This window comes from Protopterus annectens, chromosome 9.part0 (assembly GCF_019279795.1).
Source record: "Protopterus annectens isolate FY-2018-M chromosome 9.part0, PAN1.0, whole genome shotgun sequence".
Classification (NCBI taxonomy): domain Eukaryota; kingdom Metazoa; phylum Chordata; order Ceratodontiformes; family Protopteridae; genus Protopterus; species Protopterus annectens.
In genome coordinates, this window is record NC_056743.1 from 671600401 (window position 1) to 671620116 (window position 19716).

Genomic DNA, 19716 nt, shown 5'->3' on the forward strand with positions numbered 1-19716 from the left:
ACTAGAGCATCCCTGGGCAGCTCCCCTTGAGGAGGGATTAGAGTGAAATCATTTCTGCACTTCGCATTGAGGGGACTGGCAAAGAGGTCACAACAGGGAAGACCCCACCTGGAGAATATCTGAGCCGCCACTCGATCGTTCAGGGACTACTCGTGAGGCATCAGAATAGCTCTGCTCAGCCTGTCTGCAATCACATTGGACTTCCCCAGAATGTTTGTTACCACTAGCAAGTGCTGGGAAGCAATAGCCCAGCTCCACACTCTCATGGCTTCCCTGCAAAGGGGATAGGACTTGGTTCCCCCCTGTTTGTTCAGATACCAGACAACCGACATATTGTCGGAAAGAATTGCAATAGTTCCCTGGGGAAGAAAGCTGTGGAGCGCCTGCAACGCTAGAAGCACTGCTCTCATCTCCAGAACATTGATATGCAAGTGAGTCTCGTGATCTTGCCACGTACCTTGAACCGTCCTGCCCAGGTGATGTCCCCCCCTCCCCATGTGAGAGGCGTCTGTGGTTACCGTGGCAACGGGGGAAGGGGGAATGAACGATCTTCCTTGATTCAGATTGGTGGGGAGAAGCCACCAACGAAGATCTTGTCTGCATCTCTCCGTAATGAAAACCGGATGGGACAAGGGCAGATCCTGACAAGGACAAGGAGCCATTGAAGTATTCGCATGCGCAACCTGGCAAGAGTGACTAGAAGGATAGTAGCCGCCATTGTTCCCAACAACTGCAGAATTGTTTGGCTTGAACTTTTTTGCAGGGCAATAAGGCCATAACTTGAGCCTGTAACACCTTTATTCTGTCTAAGGGTAGGAATGCTCGCATCTCTACAGAGTCTAGCTCTGCGCCGATAAAGGCAACATGCTGTGATGGCAGCAATATAGATTTTGCCCAATTGAAGGTAATTCCTAACAGATGTGCCCATTTGAAGGTGGTTCTCATGGCTTGAAGAAGTAGATGCCTGGTGGGGGCGGTGAGGCGCCAGTCGTCTAGATAAGGAAACACTTGGAATCCTAGATGTCTCAGGTGAGCCGTCACCACTGCCAAACACTTGGTAAACACCCTGGGGGCTGTGGTGAGACCAAAGGGCAGGGCACGAAATTGGAAATGACTGGCTCCCAGCCGGAAGCGTAAATGATGCCTGGAGGTCTTGTTCATCTTGATGTGATAATAGGCGTCCTTGAGATCTATGGAGCACATCCATACTCCTTTCTCCAGCAAGGGGAGAATGGATTGTAACGTGACCATTCGGAACTTGGACTTTTTCACAAAGCGGTTTAAACGGCTGAGATCCAGAATGGGTCTCAAGTCCCCTGTTCTTTTCGGCACCAAAAATAATCTTGAGTAAGTTCCTGATCCGATCTGGTCTGCAGGGACTGATTGGATGGCTCCTTTTCTTATCAGCTTTGAGATTTCTTGTGCTGCTTGATCCAGTTGACTGGGTGGAACGTCCGGGATTCTTTTTGATGGTGGGGAGAACGGATGAAGGGAATGGTATAACCTCCGGCGATGATTCGAAGCACCCATCAATCCTGAGTGATGGACTCTCAGGCCTGAAGATGCTCCGAAAAGTGACCCCCGACTGGCTCCGGAGACGCACAGTCGGGTAATCCCTCAGGGATGCTGGAAGGAGGAGCCACGAAAGGATTCGCGGTTTCCAGTATTGCGGGGGCCTCCGCCGCCTCTGGGGTGACGTCTTCCGGAGTAATTTCCCCCTCCTCTGCCTCTGGAGGGGGGGGTTCACTCTGATGGGCAGGGGAAGACTTTTGAGACTTTCTGAACCACATTTTCCCTCCCCTCTGAGCCTTGGGATAAGGTCTAGTGGGGAGAGAAAAACGGGCCCCAACGGCAGACAAAGTCTTACCCTCCTGCTCACATCTCGTGAGGGTGTCTTTCACTTTGGGTCCAAAAAGGGAGGACCCTTCGAAAGGGGCGTCCGTGAAAGAAGACTTGAAAGCCTCCGCAAAATGACAAGTGCATGCAAGCTTGCCTCCTGAGGGCTATGCCTGAACTCGCTGCTCTACCCGCCCCCTCGGCTGCATAAGATATGAGCCCCATGGACGAGTTGACGATGGAAGAAAGGGTAGATAGCTGGGTGTTAACAGACTGGGTCAACGCCTCAGGCACGTTACCCGTCAGGTTATCTCTCAACTCTTTAATGAGATCCCTTTGGAGCCGCATAAAATGACACAAGTAATTCAGCAACCGCAAAGTAAAGGTTGCTGAAGACAGGGTACGCTTCCCATACCTGTCCATGCTCCTAGACTCCTTATTAGGAGGATGGATAGAAGTAGAAGCCTCTGCCACATCCTGCTGAGTGGCAGACGCCACCACCATGGCATCCACAGGAACTCTCTTGGTCAAAAACTCTTTCCCAGGAGGTGCCGCTAGGAATTTATTGGGGTGGCTAGGAACTGGCTCCACAGAGTCAGTGTGTTCCCACACCCTTCGACAAATAAGATCCAACAATTCATCGAAGGGTGGAGACACCCAAGAGGCGGAAGGCTGGGCTCCGAAGGATTTGAGGAAAACAGACTCCTCCTCAGAAGGGTTTTGGGATGGCCAGTCGCCCCGCTGTCTCAAGATCTCCAGGATGTCAGAGAACGAGACATCATCCGAGGATGACTTTGGGGACCCTTCTGCATCATCGAGGTCGGTGTCCGAGGTGACAGACTCATCTAGGGAGTCTAGGTGCTTCCTCTTACACAGCTTCTTTCTGGGAGGCTCTTCAGGCACGGACTCTGAAGGGCCTTCAGAAAGCAGGGGACCACACATGGAGGTATCCTCAGGCCTTGGAGCCCCGCTGTCCAAAGATAGAGGGTCGCCAGAAACTCTAGTCATAGTGTCCAGGGAGGGAGAAGCCGATTCGGGTGAAGTCACTAAGGACTTGGCCAGCGCACTCCTCATAGCCTCAAAGGCGGGTCCCCCCGAATCGGAGGAAGGGCTCGTCTCCAAAACCATGACCGGAGTCGGGGTTCCCCTAGCCGAAGCACCAAGGGGGAGACTCGGAACTGAAGTCAGTGGTCCCGATGAATCACCCTCTGGCCCGACTGAGGACCCGCGAGTACCGAAACCTGCAGAAGGAATAGAGAAAGTTGGAGCTGAGGCCGGAACCGAAAGACTGGCGGGGGGTCTCGGAACCGACCAAAGGACTTCACTCGACTCAGCACTCTCAGACTCCGACAACACCAAGGTTGTCGGAGGAGGAAGGAATGGAACCGATACTATGGTGGGCTCCGGAGCCACCTGGGCTGGAGCTGAAAATAATTTAGATAACACTGGCGACTGTAGGAGTCTCTGGACCACCCTATCTACGTCCAAATCAGATAACCTGGAGGACCTGGAGGAGACGGAAGGGGGTCGAGAAACCTTTCCCATCGGATCCGAGAGATGACTAGGAGAACGGCTCCGAATTGGCTCCAAGATGATCGAAGCCGAAGCAGGCTAGAGAAGCACCAAAACCTCCTTCGGCGCCAAAAGCTGTGGAACCGAAGAAGCTGGCTCCGAAGTGGAAAGTATTACCTGTGGCTCCGAAACCAGTGGAACCGAGACAGTGGACCCTGCTGTCGACCATGAATCCTGAGGCTCAGAGACCAATGGAGCCGAGGTAGGAGATGCAGCTTTAGACCCCATAGCCAACGGCTCAGAGACCAGTGGAGCCAAGGAAGGGGACATCGACCTGGATCTTTTCTCCGGCGGCTCCGAAGAAGAGGACGGAGCCGGGGACTTCTTTTTCGACTTAGCCCTGGACTTTTCAGAGGGAGGAGAAACAGCTTCCTCAAAAGGAGGGTTTGATCAAACCCTTCAGGATAAGTTTTTTTCTCTCCTGCAAAACCCTCGAAGAGAAAGCATGACAGACACTGCAAGATTCTTGCATGTGTTTGGCGCCAAGGCAGTATACGCAAATCGGGTGATCGTCTGTCAAAGACATTTTATAGCTACACTTTGCACATTTTTTAAAGCCCGATGGCTTATGTTCTTTTTCTTTGGTAGACATGATGCACAAACACAAGTTAAACACTGGGGGGGGGGGGGGCTCTAAGTTAAACACCGAGACACAAGATAGGGCAAAGGCCCTCTAACTAAAACGGGCCTAGCCCGCCAAACAGAAGGATCACTCACACAACAGGAATAAACAATCCCACTCAAACAATTACCACAACGTAGCTATGAAAATAGCTTTTAAATATAAATTTTCCTACAGAAAACTGCTGAGAGATATGAAAAAAATCACAAAAGAGGGTACTTGGCCACAGCCAAATTGAGACCACGTCGATACTCCAAGAGCGGCAAATGAGATCTGGGGTTTTGGGTGTGGTGCATCCTGGGATATAGGGTTGGCCCGGCCAATAAGAGACTTCATGCTAGTCAGAACGGCTGAGTCGGAGCCGATTCTCGGCTCCAAGCCCCATCAGTAGTGAATGTAGGCGAGATAGGATCACATTACATCTTACTGATCTCCTCGCAGCTGGTACCACCATTTCATGTTCTTTTCCACGCCTCCATAACAGCAAAGGCAACCATCTTGTCTGGAGGAACTACACAGGAAGCCAAGGGGTCAAAGTCCTGCTGCATGACTTCTTCCTTTTCCAAAGGCAAGGGAGAAGGTTTACAGGGCTACTCTATCTTTTGCATCATCTCCACTACCTCCTCAAATCTGAGGTCATCAGAATCTCCTGCATATCCACCGTCAGTGACTGGTGCGGAAGACTCTGTGGGGAGAGGCAGAATGTTTCCTCTTACATAAATGCTTCCTCCTTTTTCTTTCCAAGGAAGGGTCAGTGGATACAATGGAAAAAGCTAAAGCAAGGCATAACTTTCTGGAATGACTTTACCTGTGGCTATTCAACCAGTTGTCCTGACAGTGCAAATGTTGAGAGGGTGCAGAGATGGAAGAAAAAAAGTGTCAAAGCAGGAGCTTCCCGCAGGTGTCACAGGAAGACTATGCATCATATGGTGCAACACTAATGGCGCCATTAATTCCAAGAAACTAAATGGTTCCAAAGAAATTCCCAAAGACCAGGTCGACTACTAATCGGTGCTGGCAATCCCATCACCAGCGCTAGATAGTTGACACAAGTTAGCACTAAAGGGTCAGCTGTCACTAAAAATGGCACTAACATCCTAGGTAGAGATAGCTGGAAAGCCAGGGAGTCTAATGTCTCAAATGCTAGAGAGGATATTGGCAGCAACTTCACACACACCCCCCCCCCTTCAATCTCGTCTCCAAAGCCCAAGAAGTTACTTTGCACTAAAATTCCTTATACAGATACCATCAACAGTGTTGATGTGAAAGGGTCTGTACGTCTGACTTGATATCATCAATGCAGCTTTTCTCCCTTGGCCTCCACTGAAAAGCAGGGGTTATATACCTTGTGGGACTTTCCCAGCAAACAAATGTAAATAAATCAATCTGCAATATGCTTAAAAACATTGTTAGGAGTGACATGGTAAAGGACAGCAGATAAGAATTAACTCTTTAAAACCATAGGGAGAAGAGAAAATGCATTTCAACCTGTGCCTGCAAAACCACTTTCACAATCTTCAAATTAATCTGTATCAATGATAATTGAATGCCCTGGGCAGGCAGGGGTCTAGAGGGGCAAACTGGACTCGTTCAGCTTCTGAAGATGACAAAACACCTTGTCTAAAAAAAGTCACTGTGGATGAATCTCCACCAAGTTTAGACATCTCCTCCTCCTCAATCCTGGGCTACCTCTTGTGGGTAGAACCCATTTTTTAAATGATAACATTTTATCTAATGATTCTCTGTTCTTAGAAGGCCTGTATTTAGATTTGGGTCTGCTTAAAAAAAAAAATAATTCTGACATATTTCTCTGTTCCTGTGAAGGAAGGTCATTCTTGGGCATCAAAGCCTTCACCACTAATTTGATGTCTGGAAGGCTTCCTGAATTACCAACATCCTTACACATCTCATAACCCACTTGTAAATGCAGTGAACTCAAACATACCATGCACAAAATGCATTATGTTCTGGGGCAGAATTCTGTCTCTGCAGGACTTACACAGCTTAAAACCTGTAGACATATACATAACTGTGGTAGCCAAACTCAGAAAGAAAAAATCATAACACATTCAACTAGAAGTGCAATAACAAGTTAAAACTATAAGTAGTTCTATAAAAAAAGGGGAACAGGTCAAAAGGTGTTGTGAAAGGGCCATTACCTAATGAGGAACGGAATGCAAGAACTTTAAATTTTTCTGAAGAAAAAGGTATTACTTTGAAATCAAATCAACACATGAAGTGAACAAAATGGAAATTATATGACAACTTTTTCTTTCAACACAAAAGCAACGTAAATAACCTGTGATCATATCATATACAACACTTTGTTCAAGAAGCGAAAGACATCTAGAGAATTACTGAGAATGCTGCGGTGGTGGTGCTGCAGTAGCGTTGTCGCCTCACAGTTAGACATTGCCCGTTCGATTCTCAGTTAGAGCGTCTTTTGTGTGGCGACATGCGTGAATGGGCTTTCCTTCGTTGAAGGTTGTGCGTTAGGTTAGGCCCGGCAAGCCAGCACGTAAAAATCTACTGCCAATCATTAGCGGACCGGAGTTCCACTGTGGCGACCCCTAACCAGGAAAAGCCGAAAGACACAAACAAATCAGGCATAATGGGAAAGCAGAAGTTACAGCCTAGAAAGTTCTGCTTGCAGAGTATTAGCTGGAGTCTGATTCATGATGACTTGGAGAGAATAGAACAGACCATGGGATGGTTTGCATGCTATTCAGTAAAAGCCTACAAAGTTAACCCAGTCCAAACGGGACTATAATACAACGTCGTGACTAGGCTTTGATTAGCATCCCAACAAGGGTAGGGAGAGGAATGAAGGAGCTGTGCCCGCTCTCTTTTCTTTTTTTTTTTGGGGGGGGGGGGGTGAGGGTTTCAAGATGTTAACTGCCGTGCTGAAAGATAAAAAACACAGGTAGGAAAAGAAGACATAGCTTTAAGGAAGTGAACTGAAAGTCTAACCTTTTCTTTAGTTTTCAATGAATGCAGGAAAACAAAGATACTTGTGACGCTAATACAGCAAAACGTTTTTTTTTTTTTTTTCAGAAAGAAAAAAAAAAACCCACAAAACTACTAACAGACAAAAATAATACACATTTCTTAGGCCAACATAAAAATATGCTCAAAACAGCTCTGGGACACACTAAAAAGTGTGAACGGTTAAATCTATAAGGGAGCCGAAGACCACCTACATCTCTATCTTCACTGGCATGAGTTCAGTGCTACTTTTTGAAGGGTCAAAACTGCTACGGAAGAAATAATCACAGTTTAACTGGTCAGTACACCTAATGTTATGACTTACACTGTTACGATGACCCACCCTGAAGTAGGTAGAGTCTGGGACTCTGGTAAAATGATTTATATAGGCTGCTCATCGTGTAAGCAAGAGCAGATCAAAGTAAAACTATCGCCTAAATCTTTACACTCAGAAAACATGGTAGTCAGGTCTCACTTATCTAAAGGATTCTCCTAAAATATATGGAAATGTATAATAAAATTTAATGGAAGGAAAGCTAATTTGAAATACCATCCCCATCTCGGGGGGGGGGGGGGGTGCACTAAATCATTCACTATGCAAGAAGCAGAATCTTACAAATTAGAAACTGCGGTTCAATTTCCAAAATATCCAACTGACAAAACATCATCTACAATTCATTTTGGGATCCCTGTATTATCCTACTTCAGAAACTGGCTTAGTACTGTTCAGTTTAAAAAGCATCTTAAAATGCAAAACACAGTTAAAAAAAAAAGGCTGCATGCATCACTGTGGGCAAGACAACCATGAAGAGTAAAAAGGTAATACCCCCAGAAATTATACCCACAATTCAAAATTTCTTTAAAGACAACATCTCCAATAACTGCTGAAATGTAAAAATGAAAAGGTTTGCACTAGAAGGAACAAACAAAAAACACCTGACTGTAAAAGGAACTGCATCTATTTAGCATGACAAAATTCAATAACTCTACCAGACTGCCAGTATCAGTGACAGTTAAAACCAGTCTTAGACCTATAGCTAAAAAAATTTCAGCCACTACCGGCTCTTTTAAAGGCAATAAAGGCAATAACAGACTTAACAGGACTTATGTAGTGACTTAACAGGACTTATGTAGTGACTATCCAAAGGACTTCTTTAAACAAAAGCTCCACTGTACAAAAGTAAAAGTGGACCAGATGAGAATGTATTAAAATTAAGTCAACTGCACTTACCCAGAATTCAGCCAAGAAGAATGGACTTTTGACAAAAATTTAAACAGCTTGCTTCAAGATGAGGCATACAACTGAATGCAAGGTTGAAAAGTCTGCTTATCCTCCTGAGCTAACTGCTGTTATGCTTCTATATCTACAGACAGCTACTGAGCAGAAAGTTTATGCTAGCCTTCGTAATATATCCACTACTTTGTAAAGTCTGAACTCACTTTGAAAGGAAGTAACAGAAAGGAGTGCGCAATGTCAGTACTTTCTAAGGCAAACTTATTGTAAAGCAATTAACATACCTGTACTCCTGGCTGTGTTGATCCTCCTGGATGTCTGGCTCCTGGAGGAGGTGGTCTTGTGATGACTACCCGAGCTGGCTGAGGCTGAAATCCTGGCACCTGGGAAGCTTTTTTGAATGAAAAAAAAATTACTGTAACTTTATACCACGATATAATTTAATAATGAACAAGATCTGAAAAGGTGCGACAGTAAAGACTAGCACAGTGCTTTCAGACAGCACGCATACCAGCAGCACAAATTCTTCAGTAATTAAGAGACCATTAAAAGATGTAATACTGACTTTTGTACTTACTTTTTTACTGGATTTCTGAACAAAATGTGTTACCATAATAAGGAAACAATGGTCCACTGCAAAATTCTAAACCCATAATGAGCACTTTTCTAAATGACAGACGTCAGAGTTCAAATGCAGCAGGAAGAAAAAATGGCAAACACAAGTTATAGGTCCAAAGGGAGTGCATTTAGCAAGGAAGCATGGACTACATTTAAATAAAGTACATAAGATGGTTAAACACATTAAGATTTGAAGTGAAAGGGGGTAGAAAAGGAAGAGTTTAAGATAACATTACAAAGACAGGAAAGCTCAATTTCTCAAAATTGAATTTAGTGCAGGCTACAGCCACACTGAAAGATAAAGCCATGACAATGGTTCAGAAGCCCTATAAGTGGCACAGGCACTTGTCAGTGCTGGCAGGGGAGGATGGGCACTGCCAATCAGGAGTGGGAGAGGCGGCTACAGGAGGACACCCAGTGTACCAATCTCTCAGAGGAGGGATGGCAAAGCAAACATATATATTGGGTTTGGGTTTTCTACTTATCAGGCCATCAGTGGGATATAGTCTATGTCGAATGCACAGAATCAAATACTGACAAGTGAAAAGCATTGTGAACCTCTGCTGTGATGCAGGCAACTTGTTCCACTGTCCAGAAGGCAGAGTCAGGGGCCAGTACAAAAAATATCCTTGCAGTTAGAATGCAAGCAAGGACACAAAGCAACCTCACAGCTGCCTGTATGACTGTCCCCTGAAGGCTCTCAAACATTGCTCCCTTAGTAAGATGGAATGAATAGATTCAAGTCCAGTAGAGGAAGGCATAATGGTCAGAAGCATGGAAGCAAAAAGGATGGGGAAGGGAGGATTTAGTCTTCATTGATAAGGCATTAGAATTTGCTAAAGTATAACAATCACCTTTCCACACATCTTTGCTTAAAATTATACTTCATTACTATACTAAATAATGAACATAAATTTATTTTGCATAAAAATGTATTGTCTGAGGATTCAGTTCTGTCATTTACTCATTTTTTCCATACAGGCATATCCACAGAAAAGTACACTGGGAAGAATCCATCACTGTTCTGCAAACTATAGAATTCTTCATGTGTATATACTAAGCTAATGACCACCAGGGCCTTTATAAGCCTAGTCATTCAAGCCAACCCAATTTTGTCCCTACATATCACGAGCATTTTAACCAGGAGGGGTATGTTAGCTGGGAAGTTTCTAGAGTTTACATGGGGGGGGGGATACGTTAGACAGAGGTAGACAATGTTAAAGCCATCAGAGACACGGGGGCCAGACAGAGTGAATTTCTGATTTCCCATCTGTACTCATTTTCACTCAGTTTGCCTTCAGTTTTCCATCCCAATCCTCTATAATTTGTTGTCCAGAGTTTGCCTGTAATGCTACATCATCTGCATACAGCAGCTATGTTCAATTGTCCCCTCCAACCTGTTTGCTAATGTAGTCCATCACCAATATGAACAGCAGTGTTCTCAGAACTGGACCCTGATGCTCACTCACTACCGATGGGAACCACTCAGCAAGTCAGGACACCGTTCATACTTGGGTCACTGGTTCCTTGTACAGAACAGCCTGCACTAATTCTGCCAATGTTTCTGGGACACTATGAACCATCGCAGGACTGTGCAAATCATCCTTCTTGACAACTCATCATATGCTTTCTCCAAGTCTAGGAATGTTCAGCTGAACTCTTTTGTCATCTCTAGCTTCTTCTTAACGATCTGCCTCTCAAATGGTTAGGTTGTGCTACATCCTGATGTGAACTTCTCATTTCCCATCTTACTTTCTAATATTCTGCGTACTTGTTTATCAATCACCCTCTCATGAGCTTTCATGCATTATGACAGGAGTCTGACAACTCTGTACTGCCCACAACTGTTGTGTCCCTTTTGCTCTTGTGCACTAGGACTAGAATACTTATTCTCCAATCATCTGGGATATGCTTTTCTCTCTCTATACTGCTTTGAGTACCCTCAGGAGCAATTTCTTCCCAAGTTCACCCAACATTCTGATCATATCTACTGTGACCACATCTGAGCCTGCTGCTTTTCTTAATTTGCTTTAGTGATGTTCTTACTTCTTCTAGGGTGGGCCACCTCTTCTTTCATTGTAGGCTGTGTCTGGGGAAGTACAGTTTTTTGTGGGGATTCCTCATTCAGAAACTGCTGGAAGTACTCTCTACATCTGCCTTTGATGACCTGTGAACTGGTGAGCAGGTTGTTGCTGGCATTCTTTAAGAAAGGTGTATGATAACTATCTTCTCTATCTTTCTGTCTGTGCCTTGCAGCCTCATAAGTGTTTCTATGCATCTGCTGAGTCACTTTCCAAAAGCTGGTACAGTGTGATACTTTGGTCTTTGCTATTGCAACTGCTGTCTTAGCCACTTTGTTACCCAACCAGTATTCTTTCTTGCCTAGTCTGTCTTTTCTGTTTCTCACTTTTTCCTGCACTTCTGCATTCCACCATCAGCAGCTTTCTCTATGTATCTTAATTTTCAAATATGACTCAGCCACATATCCGTTCTGTATTCCTCACACATGGTATTTTGAGGCTGTGCCATTCTTCTACTCCAACTCTTTCCACATCTTTCTGAGGTACTCTCTTTCCAGTCTACTTCCATGTCTTCAGCCTAGTCTTCTCTCAACTTAAGAGCCTTCTGTGACCACTACTTACTAGGCGATTGCAGCAATCAGTGGTTTAGGCTGTGGGCCAGCTGTTTCACTGGGAAGACTTTGCAGTCACTGATTCTACTCCAATGCCTTTTTCTTATTATCAGCTGCCTGTTGACCACTCTTGTATGTGATCCTGTGACTGTTTCTCCTGCTGAACTATGTGTTGACTACCACTTATGAGACAAAAATCTAGAATGATTCTCTTTTACTCCTGTTGCTCCATCCATGTAGACCCAAATTCTGTCATTATATCCTCTTTTGTCTGTCCTAATATGTGCATTTGAATCCCTCATTAACACCAACTCACGTTGCCCTGCAATGCTGCCTGAATGCATGCTTTTTTTCACTATCACAACGCTGTTGTGAGCCACAGACTGAAATTATGAATACTGCCTATCCTTACACTGCAGTCTAAGTGCCATGACTCTGTCACCAACTCCGATGACAGACATGCCTTCTGAAGCCTCTCCTTTGTAGTCCATCCTCCAGATGAGTAGTTCACACTGGATGTAAAGCCAAGTGGCTTTTTGCTGATTGTCCTTCCATCTTGTTTCCTAGATACAGAGGATAACCAGTCTCCTCCTTCCCATCATGTCATCCACCTCCAAGCTATGTCCCGTCAGTAAACCTGTACTGAGTGCATCAATTCGTAGTTCATGTTTGGAAGGTTGGCTGGTTTTACATCCAGCTTTCACTCATCCAGCTATTCCAGGTAACCCAAGCTAGGCAAATGGACAGAGACCAGTAGCTTACTGACCCAAGGCTGCTGGCCAACAGGGGTACACAGATCCCTCCCACCATTAGCATGGGTCCCTGATGTAGATCAGAGTAGGCCATGTCCTCAACCTACTTAACACCAGCAAATACCTACATTCATTGGTGACATTTAGTCAACATGACAAATAAACAAGGAGCCAATTTTTACAATGTCAAGCCCTGACATGGCATGGAGTCTGAACCATGCTCATGGTGCATGCATTTATTCATGTAGAGGTTTTACTATTAAAATGTCTCAATTTGGTGTTAAACTATAGTATTTTACAGCAATTAACTATTGGATATGCCTTTATTAGAAGCACAGCTTTCTTCTGACTGCAAAGAGCATAAAAACAGAGCAGCCTTTGTAAGACTGAAGAACAATTCTCTACAAGATTCTTCAGTGAAATAGACAGGTGTGTGTGTGTGTGTGTATATATATATATATATATATATATATATATATATATATATATATATATATATGGGTCCACGACATATTACCGAAACCTCATTTGACCGAAGCTCATTTGACTGAGACCAGAATACCAAAAGTTAATTTTACCGAAAGCCCATATGACCGAAAACTCATTTGACCGAAAACCAGCACTGGCAGGTATATGCCCATTTCCCCACTGTAACGTGACCCTGGAGTGAGAATATTAAGTTTGGGGGGTCTGGGGGGCACAGCCCCCCACATTTGGCAACAACCTTGTACTGATGTTATAAGTTTTCATGGATTTTTAATGGATACACATGAATATAATAGTAAAACTGCAATTATGTGGGGGGCTATGCCCCCCACACCCCCCCAACTTAATATTCTCACTCCAGGGTCGCGCTACAGTGGGGAAATGGGCATATACCTGCCAGTGCTGGTTTTCGGTCAAATGAGTTTTCGGTCATATGGGCTTTCGGTAAAATGAACTTTTGGTATTCTGGTCTCAGTCAAATGGGCTTCGGTCATATGTAGTGAACCTATATATATATATATATATATATATATATATATATATATATATATATATATATATATATATATATATATATATATATATATATATATATGGCTGTCTCTCTGCATCCCTTACTTATGATAACCAATTCCAAAGTTTGTGCATGTCAAGAAAAAAGTAAAAATCTCTACATCTACAGCACCTGCTTAGGTTTCAGTCACTGTTCTCAAAGTACTGTGTAATCAAATTACACACTGAGCAACTTTCCGTCTACTGAACTGCACTTTTCCTCCTGAGGATAATTACAGTTAAGGTGGCTCAGTACAAATATGTGCTCTATTTCTACACTTAAATTCCCACATTACAACAGGGAGGCTGCAACTCACAAGTGCGTTACCTTACAAATAAAATAGTTTAGGTGCCAAATCTACACAGTTACATGTAATTCATCTCTGTAAGGCTTTAGATGAAATTAGCTGCAAAGCTTGCCCTACCTCCAAGGACAGGTTAACAAATCTTGTACATCAATCAATATATAAATACAAGACAACTAGTGTGGATTTTATATCACGTACATATATCTTGTAGGCTCATTACTGAAGTGTGGCATACAATCTAGAATCCCAATACCTCAAAAAAGTTGCAATTCAGACAAGAAACTCTGAATTCCAAAACTTGTCATATTGCGTGACTAAGTGTTTCTCTCTGCATCCCACCTCTGGCTACTGGTGTATTTCACACTACCCCATTTTGTACGAAGATTTTGCTGTACACAAGAAATGTTATTTTTTATTGGTCTATGCTGCTTTCAGTTTTCATAAGGACTTGTCAGCATCAGACACTAAATAATTTTTATACACTAAATAATGGATCTTGCCTGGTTTTACAAAGACCAACTAAATTAAAACCATTACATCAGGTCCAACTTTGTTAACATGATAGTATACACAAAAAAAATTTAAACTGACAAACCCTGCAACTGTTTTATTTTTTTTTTCTAACTTCAGGTAAATGCAATACTGGGAAAAGGGACTCTCCATTTCAAAAATCACACAAAAGATGTGGTATGTTGCGCTCTGTACCCAGTTATTTTTCAAAGAACTGCACACCTGCTATGAAACATATTCCTCAACCATTCTTTACCAAAATTAATGAGAAAGTGCTACACAAGTGTTCAAAAGACTATGTTACTTTAACTTGAACATTAAAATCTAAAACATATTTAATAAAGTGTACTAGTGTTAACTTTCTGAACCAAAGTTAACAAAAAAGTTATGTACTCACCATAACATTCCATCTGTATTGTCCATTTTCATTCTTCAACTGATGGGTTTGGATCTGAATCTGCTATTTTTATCAGATCCTTTGATGTAAAAACTCTCAAGCTCCTCCATTTACCCAAACACCCCGCCAACCCAACATACCTCAGATTGAGTTTGCTGCACCTAGATATATAGGGACCACATTTTAAAGAAATTAAAGACAGAATAAGAAAAAGGAGCTGGAGCACAAACAATAAACAAAGGGTCCAGAGAGCACTCTTAGGTCTTTCCAGAAGGAAAGGGATGGGGGCAGGTGGAAGGGAATCTGAGGAAGAATGAAAATGGACAACACACATGGAACATTATGGTAAATACATACCTTTTTTATCTGAACATAACCCTTTTCATTCATTCCCCAACTGATGGGACACTGTCCTTAGGTATTTGACCCTTGGGTTGCGCTCATGGGAGGATATTCCAGAGTACTGCAGAGCCAAAAGAAGCTCTTTTCCTGGAAACCAAATCCAATTTGTGGAGAGCAATAAAAGTGTGAGCATTAGTCCAAGTTGCAGCTGTACAAATGTCATCTACTGAAGTCCTTGACCAAAAGGCTGAAGAGACCATGATACACCTCACAGAATGAGCTCTAGAAGGCTTAGACAAGGATAATCTTTGACTAGACAAAGAAGATATAATCGGTTAACCAGTTGGCCATTGTAACTTTGGAAACTGGCTTGCCAATTTGTTAGGACAGAAGTGAAACAAACTAGTGATCAGTTTTCCTAAAATCCTTGCTTCTGTGGAGTTAAAAACAAAGTTATTTATGCATATCCAAAAGATGGAGCATGTACTGTACTTGAGAAGTTTGGAAAGAAAATTGGGAGGTTAATGTGGGATTCATTAGCTACCTTAGGCAAAAAAGATGGGTTGGGCCACAAGGACATCCTGTCTTTGTGGAAAACAAAGTATGGAGATTTGGAAGATACAGCCTGGAGTTCAGATACTCATCGAGTTGATGCAATAGCGACCAGAAAGATGGCTATCCAAGACATAAATTTTAGATCTGACCTGTCTGAAGGTTCAAAGGGAGTTTGGGTCAGGGCCTGAAGCACAACAGTTAAATCCCAAGGAGCAGTAGGATCTTTTAACAGGGGTATTAAGTAAAAAGGCTCCTTTAGAGAAAGCTTTACATTTACAAGAAGCTAAGGCAGAATTATTTTTGCCTAGGTAGAATTTTGAAATGGCAGCCAACTGGACCTTAATAATTAGTATAAAAGCTAGGCTCTTCACTGAAAATTAAAGCTAGAAATTCATGTATGGACACTACAGGGAAAGAAAGGAGGAACCAGATCCCTTCTAAGGGTCCAGAATACAAATCTCTTCCATTTACTTTTGCAAATCCTTCTAGCAGAAGCTTTTTGCGAAGATAACAAAATATGATGAAAGGGAGAAGAGCCTGGACTGTCTAGCAATCAAAGGAATTGAAGAAATCATGTGGTCAGTTTGAAGCATTTTACATCTAGATAAATTACACCTGTTGGGTGAGACGGGAGGTCTTGAGTTAGATTCAGTATCTAGGGTGGATGTAGAGGGCGAAGGCAGAGGAAAAGGAACCAAATTTGCCAAGTCCAAAAGGAGGCAATGAAGATAACTGTGCTCTTCAACTGGAATCTTTTCTGTAGAAATCTGGGAATGAGAGGTAATGATGAGCAAGCATAAAGGAGACCAGAAGGCCAATCGTGGACTACAGCATCTCTTGGTGACTCCCACATTGAAGAGATCAAGCCAAAGAACTTGCTGCAACTGCTGCTGAGGGGAGATGTGAATAGGTCACAGCATGGCTGGCCCCATCAACTGAAAATTCTCTCCGCTACTTTCACATTGCGAGACTACACGTAAGGCATCAGAAAGGACCTGCTTACTTTGTCCACATTCATGGTGGTTTCCCCCAGAAAATGTGTTATTAGAAAGTGACCGAAGAGATTGCCCATTTTCACACTTTCATTGCTTCTTGACAAAGTGGATAAGACCGTGTTCCTCCTTGTTTCTTGTTTATCAAACCACTGACATGTTGTCTGTCTGAACACAGATTGTCCCAGATGGGAGGATGTCTTGAAAGGCCTGCAACAGTAGGAGAACTGCTCTCATCTCCAAGACACTGATATGCATTCTTGGCCTCTTCGGGGGACCATGTACCTTGGACTGTCATTCCAAAACAATGTCCCCCACCCCAGATGGGTAGCATCTGTGGTCACTGCGGCCTTGGGCAAGAGGAGAACAAAAGGACAGACTTTGGAAAGTTCATTTGAATGAATCCACCAAAGAAGATACCTTTTTGCATGCTTGTGTGATCTTGACTGGAGCAGTTAAAGGATACTGAAGAATGGACCACTGGGTTGACAGGGTCCACTAAAATAGTTGCATGTGAAACCTGGCCAGAAGAATGAGGACGATAGCAGCTGCCATGGATCCCAAGTCTTGTAAAATACATTGTGCTGGAAGAGAATATTGTATTACCTTCCCGACCTGGGATCTGAATGTTTGGATTCAAGCGGGAGGAAGAGAGGCTATCTGACTGTGTTCAGATAAGCACCTATTAACTCTAGGTGTGAGTTGAGATTTGTTGTAGTTTACTGTGATGCCTACATGGAGACACAAGTGGAGCAAGTAGTCCCTTGCCTGTACAGGTAGATGCCTGGTTGGGGCAGTTAGGAGTCAATCATCTAGGCATGGAAACATTTGGAATTTCAGCAGTCTCAAGTAAGCTGCTACCACTGCCATGCAATTGGTGAACACCCTGGGGGCTGGGATGACTGGTGATCATCCAGAACACTGAATATTGCACAAACTGATTGCTGAGATCCAGAATTGCTCTCCGGTCCCATGTCTTTCCTGGCACCAACATGAATCTTGAACAGGTCCTGGAATCTTCTGGGGGGAATCTTCTCTAGTGGCTTTTCTATTTCTAATGCTCCTGCTTCCCTCTGATTGGCTGGAACATTGGGGATTATTTTCATTTGTGTAGGGGGAAAATTTGCGAAAATAGTATGATATAGCCTCTTGATATAATTTCTCTGCACCCAGGAATCCTTTGTTACAGATAGTCAGCCTCTTTGATGCAGAGACAAATGCCACTCTCCCAGACTGCCTCCAGAGGATAACAGCTGGGCCTCCCTTCAGAAGCGCTGGTAGGGCTTGTCCAAGAAGGAATTCCAGAAGCCCTGGTTCTGCAGGCCACCTCTGCCATGAGGGCAGAGTCTTCTGTTTGAGTCTCCCCCTCTCTGCCTCTGGACTCTGGAGAAACTATCTCCACGCCAGTCTTGAAAAGGCCCCTGGATTTGAAAAAACACATTTTTCTACCCCCCCCCGTTGATTCCTAGAAAAAGGTCTTTGAGGAGTAGAAAAATGTACACGTACAGCAGGACAGGGTGTCTCCCTCATGCTCACATCTGGACAGCATGTCTTTTATGTTGGGGCCACATAAGGAAGATCCATCAAAGGGAACATTGATGAATGAAGACTTAAAGGGCTCTGCAAAATCACATAGTCACATCCAGGCACGTATCCTAATGCCTATGCCTGAACCCATGGCCCATGGAGGTACCTTCCGCTGCATGTGAGATCAGCCTCATGGACACATTAGAAATCAACTGGAGTGGGGCCAGTTATGAGGAGACTATTTTGGACCCGAGCACACACAGACCTATAGAGAGATTTGGAAAGTTCTTTGGAAAAAACTCTTTGTAATCTAGTAAAACCTGCCAAGTACTTCAGTGAACAAATGCATGCACTTACAAATCTGTCCAAGGCCCTGGACTTCCTCTTAGGAGCATAGAAAGAACAGCTCTGTTCCACAAGCTCGTTTTCGTGGCTGCTGCCACAAGCATGGCATCAATCAGGACCGCCTAGCTCCGCTGTGCCCGGTCCTTGGGAGGAGTTAAAATTTTGACAGGTCATTTAGGGATTGGTTCCACAGTATACAGTTCCTTCCACACCCAGTGAGAAACAAGATCTACAAGTTCGACAGCCAGCGGAGTCACCCAAGAAATGGCCGGCCCACACCCGAAAGCCTCCAGGAACACCAATTCCTCCAGGGAGGGGGTATTTAAAGACCAGTCACCTTTCTGTTTTAAAAGTTCTAGAATGTCTCCCAATGAGACATCTTCAGGTGGAGATCTGGGGGACCTTTCCCTTCATCGAAAGCAGTGTCTTATGTGAGAGATTCCTGAAGGGAATCTAGGAGTCTCCTTTTAATTGTCCTCTTCCGAGGCACCTTCGCAGTAAGGTGGTCTAGGGAAGCAACAGAAACAATAAGGTTGTCCTGAGAGAGCAACTGAAGACTCGATTGGCTGACTGTCCCAGTGGAATGGATGAACAACACTCAGAGCAGAGAACCAAAGGAGGTAAAGTTGCCTCCATGCCAGAACTGATCACCTTCTTGCAAATCAAGGATTAATAGCGAATTAACAATGAAGTTCTGACATTTACATTATTAACCAGGTAATACAAAAGTAGTGCACAAGCACAATTTACAAGCTGCCGCTTGCAGAAGAGATATTCATCCAAAAACTTTTAACCAACGAAGGAGTGTCTCAATTTACCAAATGTAATATCAAGGACCGCCTTGATGGATTTACCATCAGGATGAATCTCAAGCAATTATCACTATGATAGAATGCATCAGAGGACTGCATAGGCAAAGAACTTAGATTGGTAGTCCAGTGATACTAACTTCCAAAAATGTAGTCAGACTCCAAGTCAAGGCACCAAGCCTTGATGACGGTATGCAATGGCAGTCATGTGGACATAATACAGACATCTGCAACCAATGCATTCTTAAAGCTAACACAAAGTTGTTACTCCACTGGTTGAGTAATCTTCGACTACAGCATTTGCCAATGGGCAATTAGGGTCCAAATGGCAAAAACATAATGTATATGCCAATCAAGCAAGAACATTTTTTGTTAAGAAGCCACAGTCTCTCTTCTTCCCTGCAGCAAAATACATTAATAACTTTGTCAGTTTTCCTAAACTCATGCACCCAGATGAAGAAACTGCTGAGGTGACAGTGAACTCCTAGTATTTTTGAAGGGCCACTCATCCCCCAATTTTTCACACTGTAAAGATCATAGACAGCTTCCTGGACTGCTTCATGTACAACTTTGAATAACCTTTGGAAGGAAACTGTTCATTTTGAGAAACATACCATCATGGAAAACTGCGGTGGTGCAGCA

The 19716-nt window shown here is 43.6% G+C and overlaps 1 protein-coding gene across 6 annotated transcripts in view; it reads right to left on the reverse strand.

Annotated features, from left to right (window-relative positions):
- BAG6 (BAG cochaperone 6) overlaps nt 1-19716 on the reverse strand; it is a 2260316-nt gene that overhangs the window by 1432432 nt on the left and 808168 nt on the right. For all 6 annotated transcript variants that reach the window (XM_044083264.1, XM_044083261.1, XM_044083265.1 and 3 more), the window contains one exon: nt 8534-8640. In XM_044083264.1, coding sequence (XP_043939199.1) covers nt 8534-8640 — 107 coding nt within the window. The remainder of the gene's footprint in view (nt 1-8533; nt 8641-19716) is intronic.